Source organism: Saimiri boliviensis, chromosome 1 (assembly GCF_048565385.1).
Source record: "Saimiri boliviensis isolate mSaiBol1 chromosome 1, mSaiBol1.pri, whole genome shotgun sequence".
NCBI classification, from domain to species: Eukaryota; Metazoa; Chordata; class Mammalia; order Primates; family Cebidae; genus Saimiri; species Saimiri boliviensis.
This window is the reverse complement of record NC_133449.1, coordinates 9,265,244-9,284,771: the sequence shown is the minus strand read 5'-3', so window position 1 is coordinate 9,284,771 and position 19,528 is coordinate 9,265,244. Positions and strand designations below refer to the sequence as shown.

At 42.9% G+C, this 19,528-nt stretch overlaps 1 protein-coding gene across 1 annotated transcript in view; it reads left to right on the top strand.

Moving 5' to 3' along the window:
- Positions 1–4,365, top strand: part of YWHAQ (tyrosine 3-monooxygenase/tryptophan 5-monooxygenase activation protein theta) — a 53,731-nt gene extending 49,366 nt beyond the window's left edge. Inside the window, exon 6 of the mRNA XM_039474060.2 lies at positions 2,074–4,365. Within this exon, the coding sequence (XP_039329994.1) occupies positions 2,074–2,133 (60 nt within the window). The 3' untranslated portion in view covers positions 2,134–4,365. The remainder of the gene's footprint in view (positions 1–2,073) is intronic.
- The last annotated feature ends 15,163 nt before the right edge of the window (positions 4,366–19,528 follow it).

Genomic DNA, 19,528 nt, shown 5'->3' with positions numbered 1-19,528 from the left:
CCCTGTGGTTGTTAGGGGACAATGGAAGATGATCAGCAAATGGCTAGTTCTGCAGAGGAAGAGCAAAGTAGGCAGTTCTGTACCTCTTCCCAGATATGCTTTGGAGCTAACTATCTTTTAATTGGTTTTGTTTGTTTTGTTTTCTCTCTTATGGAGGCAGTTCTTCAGAGGATTTTGTTTAGTTTGTTTTTATTTTAGTATCTTTATAATAACCTTATTTTAGTATCTTCATAATAACCTAAGGATTATGTAAGAGTCTCGCTTTTCTGAAATTAACACTAATGTCTTCGTGTTGGTCTAATATAGTATAATTTTGAACTGATAATAGTAAATACTAACTTCTCTTCTTCACTTCAACTTTCCATCTAAAATTAGATCCCTGAAGATTGACTTAGTTTTAACATTCTACCTAATTCAAAAACCCTTTATTAGTCTAAATTTTTTTTTTTTTGGGTCCCTCTCTAGGATAAATTTAAAAAAAATTAGTTTCAAAATAATAAAAGCAATGTATATGCCTAGTTAAACATCCCAATAACATTAAAAATATAAAATTCTGCTGGGCGCAGTGGCTGATGCCTGTAATCCTAGCACTTTGGGAGGCCGAGGTGGGTGGATCACCTGAGGTCAGGAGTTCAAGACCAGCCTGGCCGTCATGGAGAAACCCCATCTTTAAAAAAAGAAAAGAAAAGAAAAAAAATTCTACTGCCCAGAGGCAGTCTCTATGACCAATTTATTGCATGTATTTCCAGAACTCTTGCATAAACTTACAGATATGTAGCTGAACTGTTTTTTTAAAATCTCTGTAATTATTAGTTTATAAGTATCATCTACGGCTCAGATGTTCATTATTCTTCCTGAAATTACATAAACAAATGTAAATGGAAAGAATTCAAGTTAAAATTATATAACAAAATAGTGCTCCATCACAAAAGCATGTAAAACTATAAGAATGCTATTTTAAAATACTGGCACTTTAAGAAAATGATAATATCAGAATAAACAAAATTTCCAAATTGTTCCCTAAACTGCCAAGCAGATGAACATGACTAATGAATGAGTTTGGGTTTTGTAAAGAAAAATCATTTAAATAAATAATTTTTTTTTTTTTCCTTTGGCTCAAATTTTATTGACATTTTCTAATAATGTATGTGACATAAATTCATTCTTTTTTTTTTTTTTTTTCTTCTTCTTTTTTTTTTTATTGCATTTTAGGTTTTGGGGTACATGTGATGAACATGCAAGATTGTTGCATAGGTACACACATGGCAGTGTGCTTTGCTGCCTTCCGTCCCCTCACCTGTATCTGTCATTTCTCCCCATGCTATCTCTTCCCACCTCCCCACCCCCCGCCCCTATTAGTCTAAATTTAATACTGCAGTAGTGCTTTCAAGAAGAGCATTGAGCTGCTGGGAATAGAGACAGCATTAAATTCTAAGACTGTAACTTTGTTTATTCTGAAAGTAGAGTGCCTCTTTTAAAAGTTAACTTTTTTTTTTTTTTGAGACAGGATTCACCTGATCTCTTCTTACGATTCTTCACCTAGGCTAGAGTGCAGTGTCGAATCATGGCTCCCTGCAGCCTTCACCTCCTGATTTCAAGCAGTCCTCCTGCCTCAGCCTCCCGAGTAGTTAGGACTCTAGGCACACACCACTCCATACCTGGCCAATTTTGTTTTTGAAATGTTTTGTAGCGATGGGGTCTTGCTGTGTTGTCCAGGCTGGTGTTGAACTACTGGCCTCGTGTGATCTTCTCTCCTCAGCCTCCCTATGTGCTGGGATTACAGGCGTGAGCCACTGTGCCGGGCCAAGTGCTTTTTAAATAAAAAGGAAGCTATAAAACCATGCTTCAATGGTATATGTGTGTGTGTGATTTTGTAATTGCATAGTGAAAGGTCTGCAGTGATGTACTTTGGGAAGGTGATGGTCTGGGGTTTTGAGAGAGAACTTCCAGTCTTAGTCAAGATCTCCATTGTTTGAGGAGTTTACTACTATTGTTAATTTTGATATAACAATAGTACTTGGTATAATTGCCTAATCTAGAAATAGTAACTTAATTTGATTCTTCTTTTTCTAGCTTTGGACATCAGACAGTGCAGGAGAAGAATGTGATGCAGCAGAAGGGGCTGAAAACTAAATCCATACAGGGTGTCATCCTCTTTGCTTCAAGAAACCTTTTTACACATCTCCATTCCTTATTCCACTTGGATTTCCTATAGCAAAGAAACCCATTCGTGTGTATGGAATCAACTGTTTATAGTCTTTTCACACTGCAGCTTTGGGAAAACTTCATTCCTTGATTTGTGTTTGTCTTGGCCTTCCTGGTGTGCAGTTCCTGCTGTAGAAAAGTATTAATAGCTTCATTTCATATAAACATAAGTAACTTCCAAACACTTATGTAGAGGACTAAAAATGTATTTGGTATTTAAGTAATCTGAACCAGTTCTGCAAGTGACTGTGTTTTGTATTACTGTGAAGATACGAAAATGTAGTTAATTAAAATTTGAAGAGTGTTCCACATAACTTCTTAATTTCTACATTCCCTCCCTTACTCTTCGGGGGTTTCCTTCAATAAGCAACTTTTCCATGCTCTTTATGTATTCCTTTTTAGTAGGAATCCGGAAGTATTAGACCGAGTGGAAAAGCACTTGCCATTTCTGGCTAGGGGTAACAAATTGAAATGCCTCCTGTGTCACATAAGGAGGTCATGTAAATCTGTGGCAACAGGGAGTTTCCTTATTCACTCTTTATTTGCTGCTGTTTAAGTTGACAACCTCCCTTCCCAATAAAAATTCACTTACACCTCCTGCCTTTGTAGTTCTGGTATTCACTTTACTATGTAATAGAAGTAGCATGTTGCTGCCAGAATACAAGCATTGCTTTTGGCAAATTAAACTGCATGTCATTTCTTAATACACTAGAAAGGGGAAATAAAGTACACAAGTCCAAGTCTAAAACTTTAGTACTTTTCCATGCAGATTTGTGCACATGTGAGAGGGTGTCCAGTTTGTCTAGTGATTGTTATTTAGAGAGTTGGACCACTATTGTGTGTTGCTAATCATTGACTGTAGTCCCAAAAAAGCCTTGTGAAAATGTTATGCCCTATGTAACAGCAGAGTAACGTAAAATAAAATTACATTTTATAAACCATTTACTATGGCTTTGTAACGATTGCATACCCATATTTTAAGGGACAGGTGAATTTACTACTTTCTAAAGTTTATTGATACTTCCCTTTTATGTAAAATGTAGTAGTGATACCTATATTTCGGCATTGTGCATTGTGACACACTTGTCTAGGGATGCCTGGAAATGTATAAAATTGGACTGCATTTCTTAGAGTGTTTTACTATAGATCAGTCTCATGGGCCATCTCTTCTTCAGATGTAAATGATACATGGTTAAGTGTTACATGGAATAAAGTGGACATTTTAAAACTAGCAAAGTTAATTATGTCATTCTGAGTTCCTTGGCTGTTACTAGAATTGTGCTTCAGTGGATATTCAAAAGGAATGTAAGAGTTCACATATAGATACTCCTCAGCTTACAGTGGGGCTACATCCTGATAAACCCATCTTAGGTTGAAAATACTAAGACAAGGCTGGGCACAGTGACTTACTCCTGTAATCCTAGCACTTTGGGAGGCCAAGGCAGGCAGGTCACTGGAGATTAGGAGTTGGACACTTACCTGAGCAACATGGTGAGACCCGTCTCTCCTAAAACTACAAAAATTAACCAGGTGTGGTAGCACATGCCTGTAATCTCAGCTACTTGGGAGGCTGAGGCAGCAGAATCACTTGAACCTGGGAGGCAGTGAGCCAGGATCGCGCCATTGCACTCCAGCCTGGGCAACAGAAGCAAAACTCTGTCTCAAAAAAAGAAAATACTAAGTCAAAAATGCATTGAATACACCTAACCTAATGAACATTATATAGCTTAGCCTATTCTATGTTAAATGTGCCCAGAACACTTAACCTACAGTTGGGCAAAATCAAAGAACGTGAAGCCTGTTTTACAATGAAGTGTTGGATATTTCATGTAATTTGTTGAATACTAAAAATGAAAACATTGATTGTATATGCTTTCTGCTGAATGCCTGTCACTTTCGCAGCATTGTAAAGTCAAGTCTTAAACTGGGGACTGTCTATACTTCTGTTTGTAAACATTCAGTCATATTAGTTCAAAATAATTTTGGTTTTATAGTATCACAATGAGTATTTTACTAACCGACCTCAGGTTAGTAAAATAACTGAGACTGAATAACTTGAACTGATTTTTAAGTCAGAATCTGGGGGTGGGGGGGGGAAGCTATGTAGGATTCTTCTTTATCCTGTAATGTGAATATGAAACAAGACTTCATTTATATTTGTTTTGTTTTGTTTTGTTTTGTTTTGTTTGAGACAGTGTTTCACTTTGTTACCCAGGCTGGAGTTATGTGGCATAATCTCAGCGCACTGCAACCCCTGCTTCCCGGGTTCAAGCGATTTTCCTGCCTCAGCCTCCCAAGTAGCTGCGATTTCACTGGCTAATTTTTTGTATTTTTAGTAGAGACAGAATTTCACCATATTGGCCAGGCTGGTCTTGAATTCGTGACCTCAGGTGATCCACCTGCCTCAGTCTCCCAAAACCCTGGGATTACAGGCCTGTGCCCAGCCTATACTTGCCTTCTAAAGGGAAATGAAAAGGCAGAATTCAATAGGACTTCGGTACCCCAAAATTTAAATCAGGACACTACTTTTTAAAGAATATTTGTAAAAATAACATTTTGAATTGGGAAAAAAATGATCATGTCCTAAGACTAGTGAAATGGTATGTGCTGAGTAAGTTATCAAAATAGCTTTAAAGAACAGATTGTTCAGCAAGGTGTGGTGACTGACGCCTGTAATCGCAGCACTTTGGGAGGCTGAGGTCGGTGGATCATAAGGTAAAGAGTTCCAAGACCAGCCTGGCCAAGATGGTAAAACCCCATCTCTACTAAAAATACAAAAAATTAGCTGGTAGTGGTGGTGGGCACCTGTAATCCCAGCTACTCAGGAGCCTGAGGCAGGGAATTGCTTGAACCTGGGAGGTGAAAGTGGCTGGAGATCACACCACTGTACTCCAGCCTGGGTGATGACAGAGTGAGACTACATTTAAAAAAAAAAAAAAAAAGATTAGCTGTGTTCAATGGCTCACACCTGTAATCCCAGCACTTTGGGAGATTGAGGCAGGCGAACCACTTGAGGTCAGAAGGTCAAGACCAGCCTGGCCAACATGGTGAAACCCTGTCTCTATCAAGAATATAAAAAAGCAGGCAGGATGCAGTGGCTCACGCCTGTAAGCCAACACTTTGGGAGGCCGAGGTGGGTGGATCACGAGGTCAGGAGTTTTTGAGACCATCCTGGCCAACATGGTGAAACCCTGGTGTCTAGTAAAACAAAAATTACCCAGGCATGATGGGATGTACCTGTAATCTCAACTACTTTAGAGGCTGAGGCAGGAGAACTGCTTGAACCAAGATTGCGCCACTGCACTCCAGCCTGGGTGACAGAGCAAGCCTCCATCTTGAGGGAAAAATACAAAAAATTAGCTGGGTGCGCTGGTGCACCCGTAATCTCAGCTACTCAGGAGGCTGAGGCAGGAGAATCACTTGAACCTGGCGACAGAGGTTGCAGTGGGCTGAGATGCCACTGTACTCCAGCCTGGGTGACAGAGCAAGACTCTGTCTCAAAAGATAAATACAAATATATATGAAAATTAGCTAGATGTGGTGGCACAAGGCTGTAATCCCAGCTACTTGGGAGGTGGAGGCAGGAGAGTTGCTTGAAACTGGGAGATAGAGGTTGCAGTGAGCCAATACCATGCCACTGCACTGCAGCCTGGGTGACAGAGTAAGACTGTCTCAAAAAAAAAAAAAAAAGATTATTCCCAACATTTAGTCCCAACTTGAAATGTTTCCTTACTTTAAAAGAAGTCTGCATCTTTTTTTTTTTTTTTTTTTTGGAGACAGCATCTCACTCTGTCACTAGGTGCCAGGCTGGAGTGCAGTGGCGCACCTCCACCGCTCCGCCTCCCGGGTTCAAGCAATTCTGCCTCAGCCTCCCAAGTAGCTGGGACGACAGGCGCACACCACACCTCCACACCCAGCTAATTTTTCTATTTTTAGTAGAGACAGGGTTTCACCATGTTGGCCAGGATGGTCTCGACCCCTTGACCTCGTGATCCACCCGCCTCGGCCTCCCAAAGTGCTGGGATTACAGGCATAAACCACCGCCGCTGGCCAGATGTCTGCATCTTTAAAAGCATGCTCAGCCTGTGGTATCTCCTCTGACTCTGCTTTTGGGCTTCCTTGCACTAGAGGAAGAGGACTTAGAACACTGCTAAGAACTCAGTAGGAGAGAGAACGCCTTTCCTGGGGAGAAGAGTGTAAGTCAAGTATTGGGGTTGGGGGAGGATTTAAGTCTGTGTTTGAGCTTTGTCCTTAACTTTTTAAGTTACTTTCTGAGATCAGAAATTTTAAATGCACCTGTTCTGTAGTTAGAACTTACTTGGCAGTCTTTTCTTTAAAATGGCATTTACATAGATATTAATAACTTTAAATATTTTTAAGTTGCGTTCTAACACTTTCCAAATACAATCAGATTTTTATTTCAACATGTTTGTACATTCAGCTGTGATTTGTTGATCTTCGGTTGGCGAAGATCAGTACATTTTCTTTTGACACGGTAGAATATACTCACGTCTAGTAGCTTAAATATGTATCAGTAGAGATTTTTTTTTAATGGTGAAAAATATTAGGAAGGCCATATAAAGACGCATAAAAACTACAACTTAAGAGTAAAATAATTTGAGAAGATCAGAATTTTGGTCACTTATTTTGAAATGGGCTAATTTTTAGGAATTGAGTCAGTCATTCAGAAATAATTAGGCCTATTACGGGAACAGAAGTGACTTTTTGTCCAATGATGAGTCTCATTGTAGGTTCTTGTCATTAGATGTATTTTAAAAGTAACAACTTGATCATTCTTTATGGTTTGGGAAGACTTTCACTTTAAATTGATGAAGGCAATTTTTCGTGTTTGTTTGCTTTTTTTGTTTGTTTGTTTGAGATGGAGTTTTGCTCTGGTTGCTGGGGCTGGAGTGCAATGGTGTGAACTTGACTCAGTGCAACCTCTGCCTCAGAGTTCAAGCGATCCCCCTGCCTCAGCCTCCTGAGTAGCTGGGATTACAGGTGCATGCCACCACACCTGATTAGTTTTTGTATTTTTAGTAGAGATAGGTTTTTGCCACAGTGGTCAGGCTGGTCTTGAGCTCCTGACCTCAGGTGATCTGTCCACCTCGGCCTCCCAAAGTGCTGAGACTACAGGTGTGAGCCGCCGCGCCCCACTGCGATTCTGCGTGTTTTATTCTGCTTATATCTCTATCATCCTCCCACGTAGCATTTGTATTTGCTAAGCTTTGCCGTCTATGGAATTAATGTTATTTAGCTTAAGAGTTTACGTATATCGGCCGGGCGCAGTGGCTCACGCCTGCAATTCCAGCACTTTGGGAGGCTGAGGCAGGTGGGTCATGAGGTCAGGAGATCAAGACTATTCTGGCTAACACAGTGAAACCCTGTCTCTACTAAAAATACAAAAAATTAGCCGGGTATGGTAGCGCACGTCTGTAGTCCCAGGTACTCGGGAGGCTGAGGCAGAAGAGTCACTTGAACTTGGGAGGCAGGTTGCAGTGTACCGAGATCACATCACTGCACTCCAGCCTGGGTGACAGAGTGAGTTCAAAAAAAAAAAAAAAAGTTTACATATATTGTGTATTGTCAGTGCTGTATAATCACGTTTCAGTCAAAGGACTGCATATACAACAGTGATTTTTACTGTATCTTCTGTGTTTAGCTATGTTTAACAAACACGTAGTGTTGTGTGTTAAAATTGCCTACAGTATTTAGTACAGTAACAAGCTGTATGTGTTTGTAGGCCAGGATCTTAACTGCATAGCCTAAGTGTGTAGTAGGCTCTACCATGTACTGTGGAAATATATTCTATGATATTTCCACAACAATGGAGTCGCCTAACGAGGCATTTTCCAGAACGTATTCCTGTTAAGTGACATTACTGTATAGATGTGAAGATCATCATTATGAAATCCACTTTGAGGCAAACTTGCCAATTTACTCCTTAACCCGCACTTCACTTTAAAGTGGCTATGCTGGCCACTGTGGCTCATGCCCTGTAACCCAGCACTTTAGGAGGCCGAGGTGGGTGGATTGCTTGAGCACAGGAGTTTGAGACCAGCCAGGCAACATGGCAAAACGCTGTCTCTGCAAAAAATAAAAAAATTAGCTGGGCATGGTGGTGCACACCTGTAGTCCTAGCTATTCAGGGGGCTGAGGTGGGAGGATTGCTTGAGCCTGAAAGGCTGAGGCTGCAGTGAGCATTGATTGCACCACTGCACCCCAGCCTGAGCAACAGAATGAGACTATGTCTCAAAAAATAAAATGGTTCCGGGCATAGTGGCTCATGCCTGTAATCCCAGCATTTTTAGAGGCTGAGGCAGGCAGATCACAAGGTCGGGAGATCGAGACCATCCTGGCCAACCCATCTCTACTAAAATGGAAAAAATTAGCTGGGCGTGGCGGTGCGTGCCTGTAGTCCCAGCTACTCCAGAGGCTGAGGCAGGGGAATCACTTGAACCTGGGAGGCAGTGAGCTGAGGTCACGCTACTGCACTCCAGCCTGGCAACAGAGCAAAACTCTGTCTCAAAAAATAATAATAAAAATAAAAAATAAATAAAATGGCTATGCCAGCTAGGTGCAGTAGTATGACGCTGTAGTCCCAGCTACCAGGCATGCTGAGGTAGGAAGATCACTTGAGCCCAGGAGTGTGGGGCTTTGTGGTGCTTGATGATCACGCCTGTGAATAGCCACTGCACTCCAGCTTGAGTGACCCTTTCAGAAGAAAGGGTCTCTTTCAGAAGAAAAAAAAGGCTATGCCTTCAGAGCTAATGCTTTAAAGGGGGCAAGTAATAATACCCAGGAGGAAGTGCTGGAGACTGCCCCTAAAATTACAACCCCTCAGCATGCTTATACAGTCTTTTAAATGTAGCTAGAAGGAACCAACATTTATTGAAGTATTTCTGGTACCTGGTCATGTACTATGCACATTCATATTTGATCCTCTCAAGTGCCCTTAAGTGATAGAACATCTTATCAGAAAAAAACGAAATTATTTGCCCAAAGTTATGTACGTGGGCCTTGTGCTGTGGCTTATGCCTATAATCCCAGCACTTAGGGATGCTAAGGCAGGTGGATTTTGAGCCTGGGAGTTTGAGACCAGTGGGCAACATGGCAAAATCCTGCCTCTACAAGAAAACTAGCCAGGCATGGTGATGCACGCCTGTAGTGCCAGCTACTTGCCAGACTGAGGTGGGAGGATCACCTGAGCCCAGGGGATCAAGGCTGAAATGAGCCATGATTGCACCACTGCAGTCTAGCCTCAGTGTTAGAGTGAGGCCCTGTCCTAAAACAAAAAACACTTATGTATGTGTCTATTAAGTAGCCAACTAGAGTTTGAACTCAAGATACCATACCAAGTTTATTTTTGTACCACTGGTATGTGCTGTGAGCGCTTCACCTTCTTTACTATGGCAAGTAAATAATGCTACTTGTCCTCTTCATTTTTTCTAGCATATTTGGAGATGGCTTTTGTTTTTCTTTTCTTTGACTTTCCCCTTCGTCTGTCATTTTGCCCATTGGGGAAAACCTCGAAAGGAGGAATGTTAGGACATGGTGGGCCTACCTTCCATCTTATGATTATAGAAATGAGCCCAAAGATGCAAGTGTGGAAACTCAGAGAGAAATAAATAAATAAATAAATAAATGAGCCCAAAGAGACCACAGATTTGCCAAAAGTCCTAGCAACTAGCTAGGGTTTGCCCTGAAACTAGGTAAGAATCAGAGGCAAATAACTCCAAATCTCTATCTCTACTGGCCAAATTAAAAAGAATTCTCAATGAAAATTATTTTTATTTCTCCTTGCCACTCAGAAAATGAAGGCTTTAGTTCATATTTCTCTAGTAAGTTTTTTTTTTTTTTTTTTTAAGGCATGAGCCCTCATTACTTTCTGAAAGGAAGGAAATAAGCATTTATCATCCAGCATTGCTTTTCACATTTATTTTATATGCTTTACACTGAAGGCCCTTATATAATCAATGTTATTTGCATGCTCAATGCTGTAATACAGTGAAAGGGCCATCAGCCAGGGTCTTGGACCAAGCCTATCACTCACCGGCAAGCTACCTGGAATCTTGGGCCAGCATCTTAACTCCTTAATAGGCATGTTTTTCAGGCATCTTCACAAATACAACTCAGTTTCATAACAAAGTTTTACAAGAGGTTTCTCCTGATTTCTGGAGGGGGAAACTGAGGCACAGAACTTAGTGACATGACCTAGGACTTGGGCTTCATAGCCAAGTAGTGGTGCCAGGATTTGAACCTGGCCAGTCCTACTTCAAAGTTGGGTACTCTTAGCAACTGTGTTATGTTGCCTTTTTTTTTTTTTCTTTTGAGATTAAAGCAATAGTAGTAGATCAGTGCTTTTTTAAACTCTAGTCATGACCAACTGGTAACAGAGACTTAATTGTGACAGCCAACTTTTTTTTTTTAATAGAAGGGAAAATATGTAGCATGTTATAAGAGTAGTAATACTTTGTGAAACCAACTTCAGTTTATACATGTATGAAAAGTGGGTTGTGGTCGGGCGCGGTGGCTCAAGCCTGTAATCCCAGCACTTTGGGAGGCTGAGGCGGGTGGATCACGAGGTCAAGAGATCGAGACCATCCTGGTCCACATGGTGAAACCCCGTCTCTACTAAAAATACAAAAAATTAGCTGGGCATGGTGGCGCGTGCCTGTAATCCCAGCTACTCAGGAGGCTGAGGCAGGAGAATTGCCTGAACCCAGGAGGCGGAGGTTGCGGTGAGCTGAGATTGTGCCATTGCACTCCAGCCTGGGTAACGAGCGAAACTCTGTCTCAAAAACAAAAACAAAAACGAAAAGTGGGTTGTGATATAAAATTGATTTCAAGTAAGTTTGAAAGCTATTTCCTATGGACGGTCTTAAAGGTTTCTGCAATCCATGTCCTAGGACTGTAAGTTGGTCATAATTTTATTGTGAATAATTGCTGAAGTTTTTTTTCGTGATAGTATTGTTGAGTCTCTTTTTTTTTTTTTTTTTTTTTTTTTTTGAGACGGAGTTTCGCTCTTGTTACCCAGGCTGGAGTGCAATGGCGCGATCTCGGCTCACCGCAACCTCCGCCTCCTGGGTTCAGGCAATTCTCCTGCCTCAGCCTCCTGAGTAGCTGGGATTACAGGCACGCACCACCATGCCCAGCTAATTTTTTGTATTTTTAGTAGACACGGGGTTTCACCATGTTGACCAGGATGGTCTCGATCTCTCGACCTCGTGATCCACCCGCCTCGGCCTCCCAAAGTGCTGGGATTACAGGCTTGAGCCACCGCGCCCGGCAAGTCTCTTGTACCTACAGCATTGTGACCATTTTTACTTTAGAATGTGCTGAGCCATGAGTATCCGTTAATGCGTTTTAGAAGAAAAGGGGAGACTTCCACTTTTGAGAGTGATATTTTCATTACACATTGCTGATTGAGTTATCCAGAGATTAACTTTTTTATCTGTTCTTTGTCCTCAGACACTATTTCTGCATCATCTCATAGCCTGGGCCTCCACAGAAGCCATGGTGGAGTTAGGATTTATTCAGTTAGCAAAGAGGCTAATAAGGACTTTCTTGGGATATGAATTATTAAATAGGCTTGAAACTGGGTTGAGCCCTGAGTAAAAATCAGGCAATACAATAGGCTTTACTGTGCTAGGCTCCTAAATTCTTTTGAGCTGTAACAGTTTTTTCAGGAATATCTGGGGTTCTTACTCAAATGCTTATCAAAAGAATTGTTAAATTACTGTAATTTTAGCTAAAGACTTTAGGAATTTTCTTGCTGATTTGACACGTGGAATTGCATGCTATAGACTGGCAATGCTAGGCTGTGGCAAGCTAGCTTAGTTCATTTTATTTGGGTGTTTGCTGTTGCTGTGACATAGGCTACTGAGGGTAGTAGCTGCCACTGCTAGCTAGGCTACTAAGGATGCCCTGTCGTGGTTACTTTTTAATAGTAGAAACTTGCCCATGTGAAAGAATTACACATTTTTCTTTAGTGACAGCTTATACTTGAGGATGTATACATAACAATGTTGAAAACTAGAAAAAGTGTTGGGCACTGTGGCTCACGCCTGTAATGCCAGCACTTTGGGAGGCCGAGGCGGGCGGATCGCCTGAAATCAGGAGTTCGAGACAGGCCTGGCCAACATGGTGAAACCCCGTCTCTACTAAAACAAATACAAAAATTAGTCTGGCATGGTAGCAGGCACCTGTAATCTCAGCTACTTGGGTGGCTGAGACAGGAGAATCTCTTGAACCTGAGAGGCGGTGGTTACAGTGAGCCAAGACTGCACCATTACACTCCAGCCTGGACAAGAGTGACACTCCATCTCAAAGAAAGAAAAGAAAACTAGAAAAAGTTTAAGGCCAACTGAGATTTAACTTCCAGTATAGCCTGGTTTTCTTTCTACTATCAGGTGTAGAGGAGTTAAAGCACTTAATTAGGCTTAGGTTAACCTTAACTTTCCTGTGGATGTGTGTACTGGGAGCTGGTATTCAGCGCAAAGATCTCTGCCACTCCGTTATCTTGTGGACTCTACCCTCCACCATCTTATGGGAATAACTCAGGTCTTTTAGTCCTTGAAGGAAGCCAGACTACTTGTTTCTCACTTTCTGCTGACATTACCAGGTTTTGTAGCCATCTAAAATTGGTTCTGAGAGCTCTTTCTCCATTCTAGCCCCATGAGTCTTTAAGTAAGGCTCTGTGTTTCAGCCATGCCATTCTTCTTGTTAGGTGGTGCTTTCTTTTTTTCCTTTTTCTTTTTTGGTAGAGATAAGGTCTCACTATGTTGTCCAGGGTGGTCTTGAACTCCTGACCTTAAGGAGACTTGTCACCTTGGCCTCCCAAAGTGCTGGGATTACAGATGTGAGCTGCTGAACCCAATCCATATATGTGATGTTCTTTCAGTTTTTCTGGAACTTGGTAAGAATCTTGGAGGATTCATTGGAAAGATTTTGGAGACCAGTGTGTTCTAATACTGGTGGCAACACCACAATTTGGGAGCTAGGAAAATAAATGGGTCAAGATTATTAACCCTTTTTGGAGCTAGATGTTGTCTATTCCCACACCTATATAACATGAGAGATGGTGTGATCTAGTGATAGAAAGGACCAGCCTGAGGCTGGGTGCAGTGGCTCATGCCTATAATCCCAGAACTTTGGGAGGCCAAGGCAGGCAGATCACTTGAGGTCAGGAGTTCAAGACCAGCCTGGCCAACATGGTGAAACCCCGTCTCTACTAAAACTACAAAAGTTAGCTGGGCATGCCGTCATACATTTTGTAATCCCAGCTGCTTGGGAGGCTGAGGCAGGCGAATAGCCTGAACCTGGGAAGTAGAGGTTACAGTGAGCTGAGATTGTGCCACTGCACTCCAGCCTGGGCAACAGAGCCAGACTCCATTTAAAAAGAAAGAAAGAAAGAACACCAGCCTAGAGGCTTCCATGGTCATTCATATACTTGTTAAATATATTGAGTGCGTGTTATGAGTCAGGTACTGAGCTAGGTACTAGAACTTTAAGCTTCACTACTTTATAGCTATGGCTTTAATTTCATGGAGTTTCCATTTTACCTTCTGCAGGTAAAAGGTAGACAACCTATCTAGCCTGCAAGCCAGTGTGTGAAAGTATTTCCAAGTGTAAAGTGCCATGGAATTTATGTAGTGGAACGCTCAAGTGGGAAAGAAGTTAGCAGGATAGCCTAATTTTGGAACTGGAAAGTTTTAATAAAGTGAAAGCAGTCTTGTGGATAAGAAAATCAACAACACTGAGCAGACCTATTGCCCTAGATTTTCAAGGACATAGTCACAAAAAGAAAATGACAGTGTAACTTGGGAATGTGAAGTTAAAAAAAAAAAAAAAACAATTAAGCAATGGTTTTGCTTCTAATTAGCACTCTCTGATGGAATACAATGGGAAAGGTCATCCTGTAGAAATAAGTGAAGAAAAATCAGGACCCAGAGAATAAATGCTAAAAGGAAATGCCTTTGACCAAAAACTCAGTCTCTTACCAGCAGTTAGGTCTTGACTAAGGAGTTTTGATTCAGTAGGTTTGAGGTAGGGCCCCACAGATCATTCCTGCATTTTTTTTTTTTTTTTTTTTTGAGACGGGGTTTCGCTCTTGTTACCCAGGCTGGAGTGCAATGGCGCGATCTCGGCTCACCGCAACCTCCGCCCCCTGGGTTCAAGCAATTCTCCTGCCTCAGCCTCCCTAGTAGCTGGGACTACAGGCGTGCGCCACCATGCCCAGCTAATTTTTGTATTTTTAGTAGAGACGGGGTTTCACCATGTTGACCAGGATGGTCTCGATCTCTTGACCTCGTGATCCACCCGCCTCGGCCTCCCAAAGTGCTGGGATTACAGGCTTGAGCCACCGCGCCCGGCCCATTCCTGCATTTTTTATCCCTTCCCTCAGGATTCTGAGTCCCAGGTGGGAGCATCGAATCAGCTGAACCTAGTTCACGAGCCTGCATTCCAATGGCCAGGTGAACCTGGTTTTGCAGGATGAACAGGAATTTGCCAGGCAGACAGGGAAGAGAAGGAGACTACAGACATGGGCAACAGTATTTATTCAGGTACGGAAGCATGACTCGGATGTGCTGCATCGTGAAGACACAGTACAACCTATGCATGTTTTTCGGCTTCTGCCACAAGACAATACCCCTACCCAAAAAAAGAGCAGGATGCTTAGATGCTTGTCATGAAGGAAAGAGAAGCCAGATGTCTCTGGATAAAAAATGCAGGAATGTTTGAGGATATACTCTTGGTGGTACGGACAGTCCAATGGTGTCTAGAAGGCTGTTTCGTGGTAGCAGTGCTGGTGGTGATGTTCTTCCAGACTACTGGGCATGGCTTTGGCTGAGTCTCCACTGCCCATTTCCCATGACTCCCGTTTTGTGAGTCTGGCGTTTCAGCTTTCTCATGAATTATGTGAACTGCTAGATAGCCTTCCAGTAAGCTCTTTTTCTGCTTAGCCTGAATTGGTCCCTTTCGTTCATGACTAAAAGGCCTAACTGATACAGGGTTTAGAAGATTTGGCTTGCCCTTGACTTCTGAATTTTCAACTATGAATTCCTTCCTGCTGTCCAGATAGCAGAATGAGCAGCTTCCCTAAAGCAAAAGAAAACCTATTGCTAACCTATTCAGTCCTAAGTGAAGAAAGTTCCTGGTCGCTTGCGGGGAGATACCACTTCTTAGGTAAAACTGGGTATTAACGATTTTCTTCTCAGTCCTCTATAGGTTCAGATCAGATGAAAAGAACTTATATACCCAAATGAAGCTGCGCCACCCACCTACTTTCTGGGGTTTTTGGGTGTGTGTGTGTGTGTGTGTGTGTGTGTGTGGTTTTTAGATGGAGTCTCACTCTGTCACCAGGTTGGAGTGCAGTGGCATGATCTCTGCTCACTGCAACCTTTGCCTCCCAGGTTCAAGCAATTCTTATGCCTCAGCCTCCCAAGTAGCTGGGATTACAGGCACCTGACACTATGCCCAGCTAATTTTTTGTATTTTTAGTGGAGATGGGGTTTCACTTTGTATTTTTAGTAGAGATGGGGTTTCATGATGTTAACCAGCCTGGTCTCAAACTCCTGACCTCAAGTGATCTGCTTCCTAAAATCCTGTGATTACAGGCATGAGCCATTGCACTAGGCCAGGGTTGTTCTTTGTTTGTTTTGAGACAGGGTCTAGTTCTGTTGCCCAGGTTGGAGTGCAGTGGTGCAATCTTGGCTCACTGCAACCTCCATCCCCTGAGCTCAAGTGATCCTCCCCGCTCAGCCTCCTGAGTAGCTGGGACTACAGGCGCACACCACCATACCTGACTAATTTTTGTGTTTTTTGTAGAGATGAGGTTTTGTCATGTTGCCCAGGCTGGTCTTGAATTCCTGAGCCCAAGTGATCTGTCCACCTTGGCTTCCCAAAGTGCTGGGATTATAGGTGTAGCCACACACCTGGCCTCATCCGCCTACTTTCTTTTTTTTTTTTTTTTTTTTTGAGACGGAGTTTCGCTCTTGTTACCCAGGCTGGAGTGCAATGGCGCAATCTCGGCTCACCGCAACCTCCGCCTTCTGGGCTCAGGCAATTCTCCTGCCTCAGCCTCCTAAGTAGCTGGGATTACAGGCACGCGCCACCACGCCCAGCTAGTTTTTTGTATTTTTAGTAGAGACGGGGTTTCACTATGTTGACCAGGATGGTCTCGATCTCTCGACCTTGTGATCCACCTGCCTCGGCCTCCCAAAGTGCTGGGATTACAGGCTGAGCCACCGCGCCCGGCCCCGCCTACTTTCTTAAGGCCAAATATCCCTCTTCCTCAAAAAGAGTTAAGAGCTCCCAACTGTGTAGGAAAGCATTGTGCCCTCTCATGTCTCCCAAAACAGATGTCTAATTTCTTTGAATTTTGCCTTAAGTGCTCAACTTGAATGCCTTGTTATTGAGACACTGGAGGTGGCAATTTAGTGAATGACTAGCCCTCCAGCTGCTCCTTTTGAGTATATTGTACTGGGTGGATGATCCTGTTACTAGCGAAGTTTGGATTGCACACTCGTCTGTCAGGTGGCAATCAAAAACTAGCCTGGAGGCCTGGGTGCAATAGCTAACACCTGTAATCCCAGCATTTTGGTATGCCAAGGCTGGAGGATCGCTTGAACTCAGGGGTTCAAGACCAGCCTGGGCAACATAGTGAGACCCCTGTCTCTACAAAATATAGAAAACAGCCAGGCGGGGTGGCATGTGCCTGTAGTCCCAGCTACTCAGTGGGTGGGAGGATCACTTAAGCCTCCCTTGGTGGGAGTTCCAGGCTACAGTGAGCTGTGATCATGCCATCGCACTCCAGTTTGGGTGACAGAGCAAGAGAGTTGCTTTAAAAACAAAACAAAACTAGCCTGGGCTGGGCACAGTGGCTCATATCTTTAATCTCAGCAACTTGGGAGGCCAAGGTGGGAGGGTCACTGAGGCCAGGAGTTTGAGACAAGCCTGGTCAACATGGCAAGACCCTGTCTCTACCAAAAAAAGAAGTAAAATAAAAATGCTAACCTGCCTCTGCCTGAAGAGATGTCACTGTTAGGCAATTAAGGCTTGGACTGGAAATCAGGAGGTCTGGGCTGTCATTCCTGCCCCTAACTTGCAGTGTGCTTTGGGAAAATCACTCAGTCTCTTTTTCTATAAACTCCAGGAAGACATAGGGTTCTATGACACAGTTCAGGAGTACTTCAAACCTGATAGCTCTGCTTTGATCAGTTTTACACATTGATATTCTGCAAAAGATTTATTTTGCGGATAGGGTGCTATAAGTAAAAGAAAAAAAAGCCCAAACACAGGGGCTTGAAGACATCATTGGACTAGATGGCAACCACATTCCTCTGTATATTTTAAAATCACATCTATGTCATTAACTGGTTTTAATTTTTATTATAATATTTTTTGACATGGGGTCTTGCTATGTTGCCCAGGCTAGTCTTGAACTCCTGGTCTCAAGCAATCCTCTGCCTCAGCCTCCCTAAGTGCTGGGATTACAGGTGTGAGCCACCATGCTCAGCCTAACTGAAGTTTTTAATGGATGTATGCTTTGAAATTATTTCTTGAACAAAGCAGAATGTAAATAAATCAATACATAACTAGATAGACATGGTGGTCAAACATTGCAGGCTGCCCATGATACCAATAATGAGCCATGTTGTGATTCTGCACTAACTTACTTGTCTTTCAGAGTAAGCCAATAAATAAATGGTAATGTTTCCCTGACGTAACTCTTTATGCTCTGGTTCTTCAAGGTGATCAGTCCCTCAGAAGCAAAGCACAGAACTGCATAGTGACCACACATATCAGAATTAGGGACCTTCTGGTTTACACCTGTAATCCCAGCACTTTGGAAGGCCGAGGCCAGAGGATCACTTGAGCCTAGGAGTTTGAGACCAGTCTGGGCAACATGGCAAAACCTTGTGGTGGCATGTGCCCGTAGTCCCTGCTACTCTGGGGGCTGAGGTGGGAGGATTGCTTGAGTGTGGGAGGTTGAGGTTGCAGTAAACCATGTTCATACCACTGCATTCCAGCCTGGGCGACAAAGTGAGACCCTGTCTCAGAAAACAAAACAAAACAGAATTAGGGAACGTCTAAGCCCTTTATGGGCAGAGAGGCACACTGGACAGGCGGTTCTTACTTGTTTTGCATACATAATCGGAACAGCATGGATGCAAGAGTGTTTTTTGCTGCAGTCTAGATTATAAGATGTTTTCATAAGCAGATCTCATTGATCAGGACCCTAGACCCTGACCTCTTGGCTCCCAGTAGGAATTCCACCATTAGCTTGTAGCCTGTAAATGCTGGGGACATTTTTCACAACAGCTGCAATGTGAATGCCACCATCCTCAAGGCAAGGGGTCTGCAGTAGCAGGTTCTTTTTTTTTTTTGAGACAGGGTTGCATTCTGTTGCCCAGGATGGAATGCAGTGGTACGATCTTGGCTCACTACAGCCTCAGCTTCTCAGACTCAAATGAGAGTCTCAGCCTCAGCCTCCCGAGTAGCTGTGACCACAGGTGTGCACCACCACGCTCAGCTGATTTTTAAATTCTTTTGTAGAGACAGGGTCTCACTATGTCTGGTCTTGAACTCCTGGGTTTAAGTGATCCTCCTTGTTTTGGCATCTCAAAGTGCTGGGATTATAGTCATGAGCCAATGTGTTCAGCCCCAGATTCTTCAATGGTACATTCTCAGCTCACTGCAACCTTCACCTCCTGGGTTCAAGCAATTTCTCCTGTCTCAGCCTCCGGAGGAGCTGTGATTATAGACACATGCCACCACATCTAGCTAATTTTCGTAGTTTTAGTAGAGACAGGGTTTCACCTTGTTGGCCAGGCTAGTCTCAAACTCCTAACCTCAAGTGATCCACCCGCCTTGGCCTCCCAGAGTGCTGAGATTATAGGGGTGAACCATCGCACTTGGCCCTGGCTCTGGTCCTGGCCCCGATTCTTAACAACCTGATAACCTCCTCTTTTTCCTAAGCTGGGTGGGTAAATGATCAATTATTGTATAAGAAGACCAGGTTTACCTGTCATCACCCAGGACTCACCAAAGCCTAAATTTATTTCTTTACTTGATAAACTTATTGAGCACTAACTGTAGGTGGGGCACAACTCCTGTGGGTCCCAACCAACATCTCTCTGGAAAATTACTGAGCAGTTTGAAATATATAAAAGCCACTTCTCCGAAGATCCTGACACTTTCCATTCAGGGCCTTGATTACCCAGGGCTTTGCTGCTTTTCTTTCAGTCTCTTGTTGTGTGATCTCTTGGTCATCTTATGACTCACAAGAGGCTCCCTGTCAGTGGGCAGGACCAGGGAG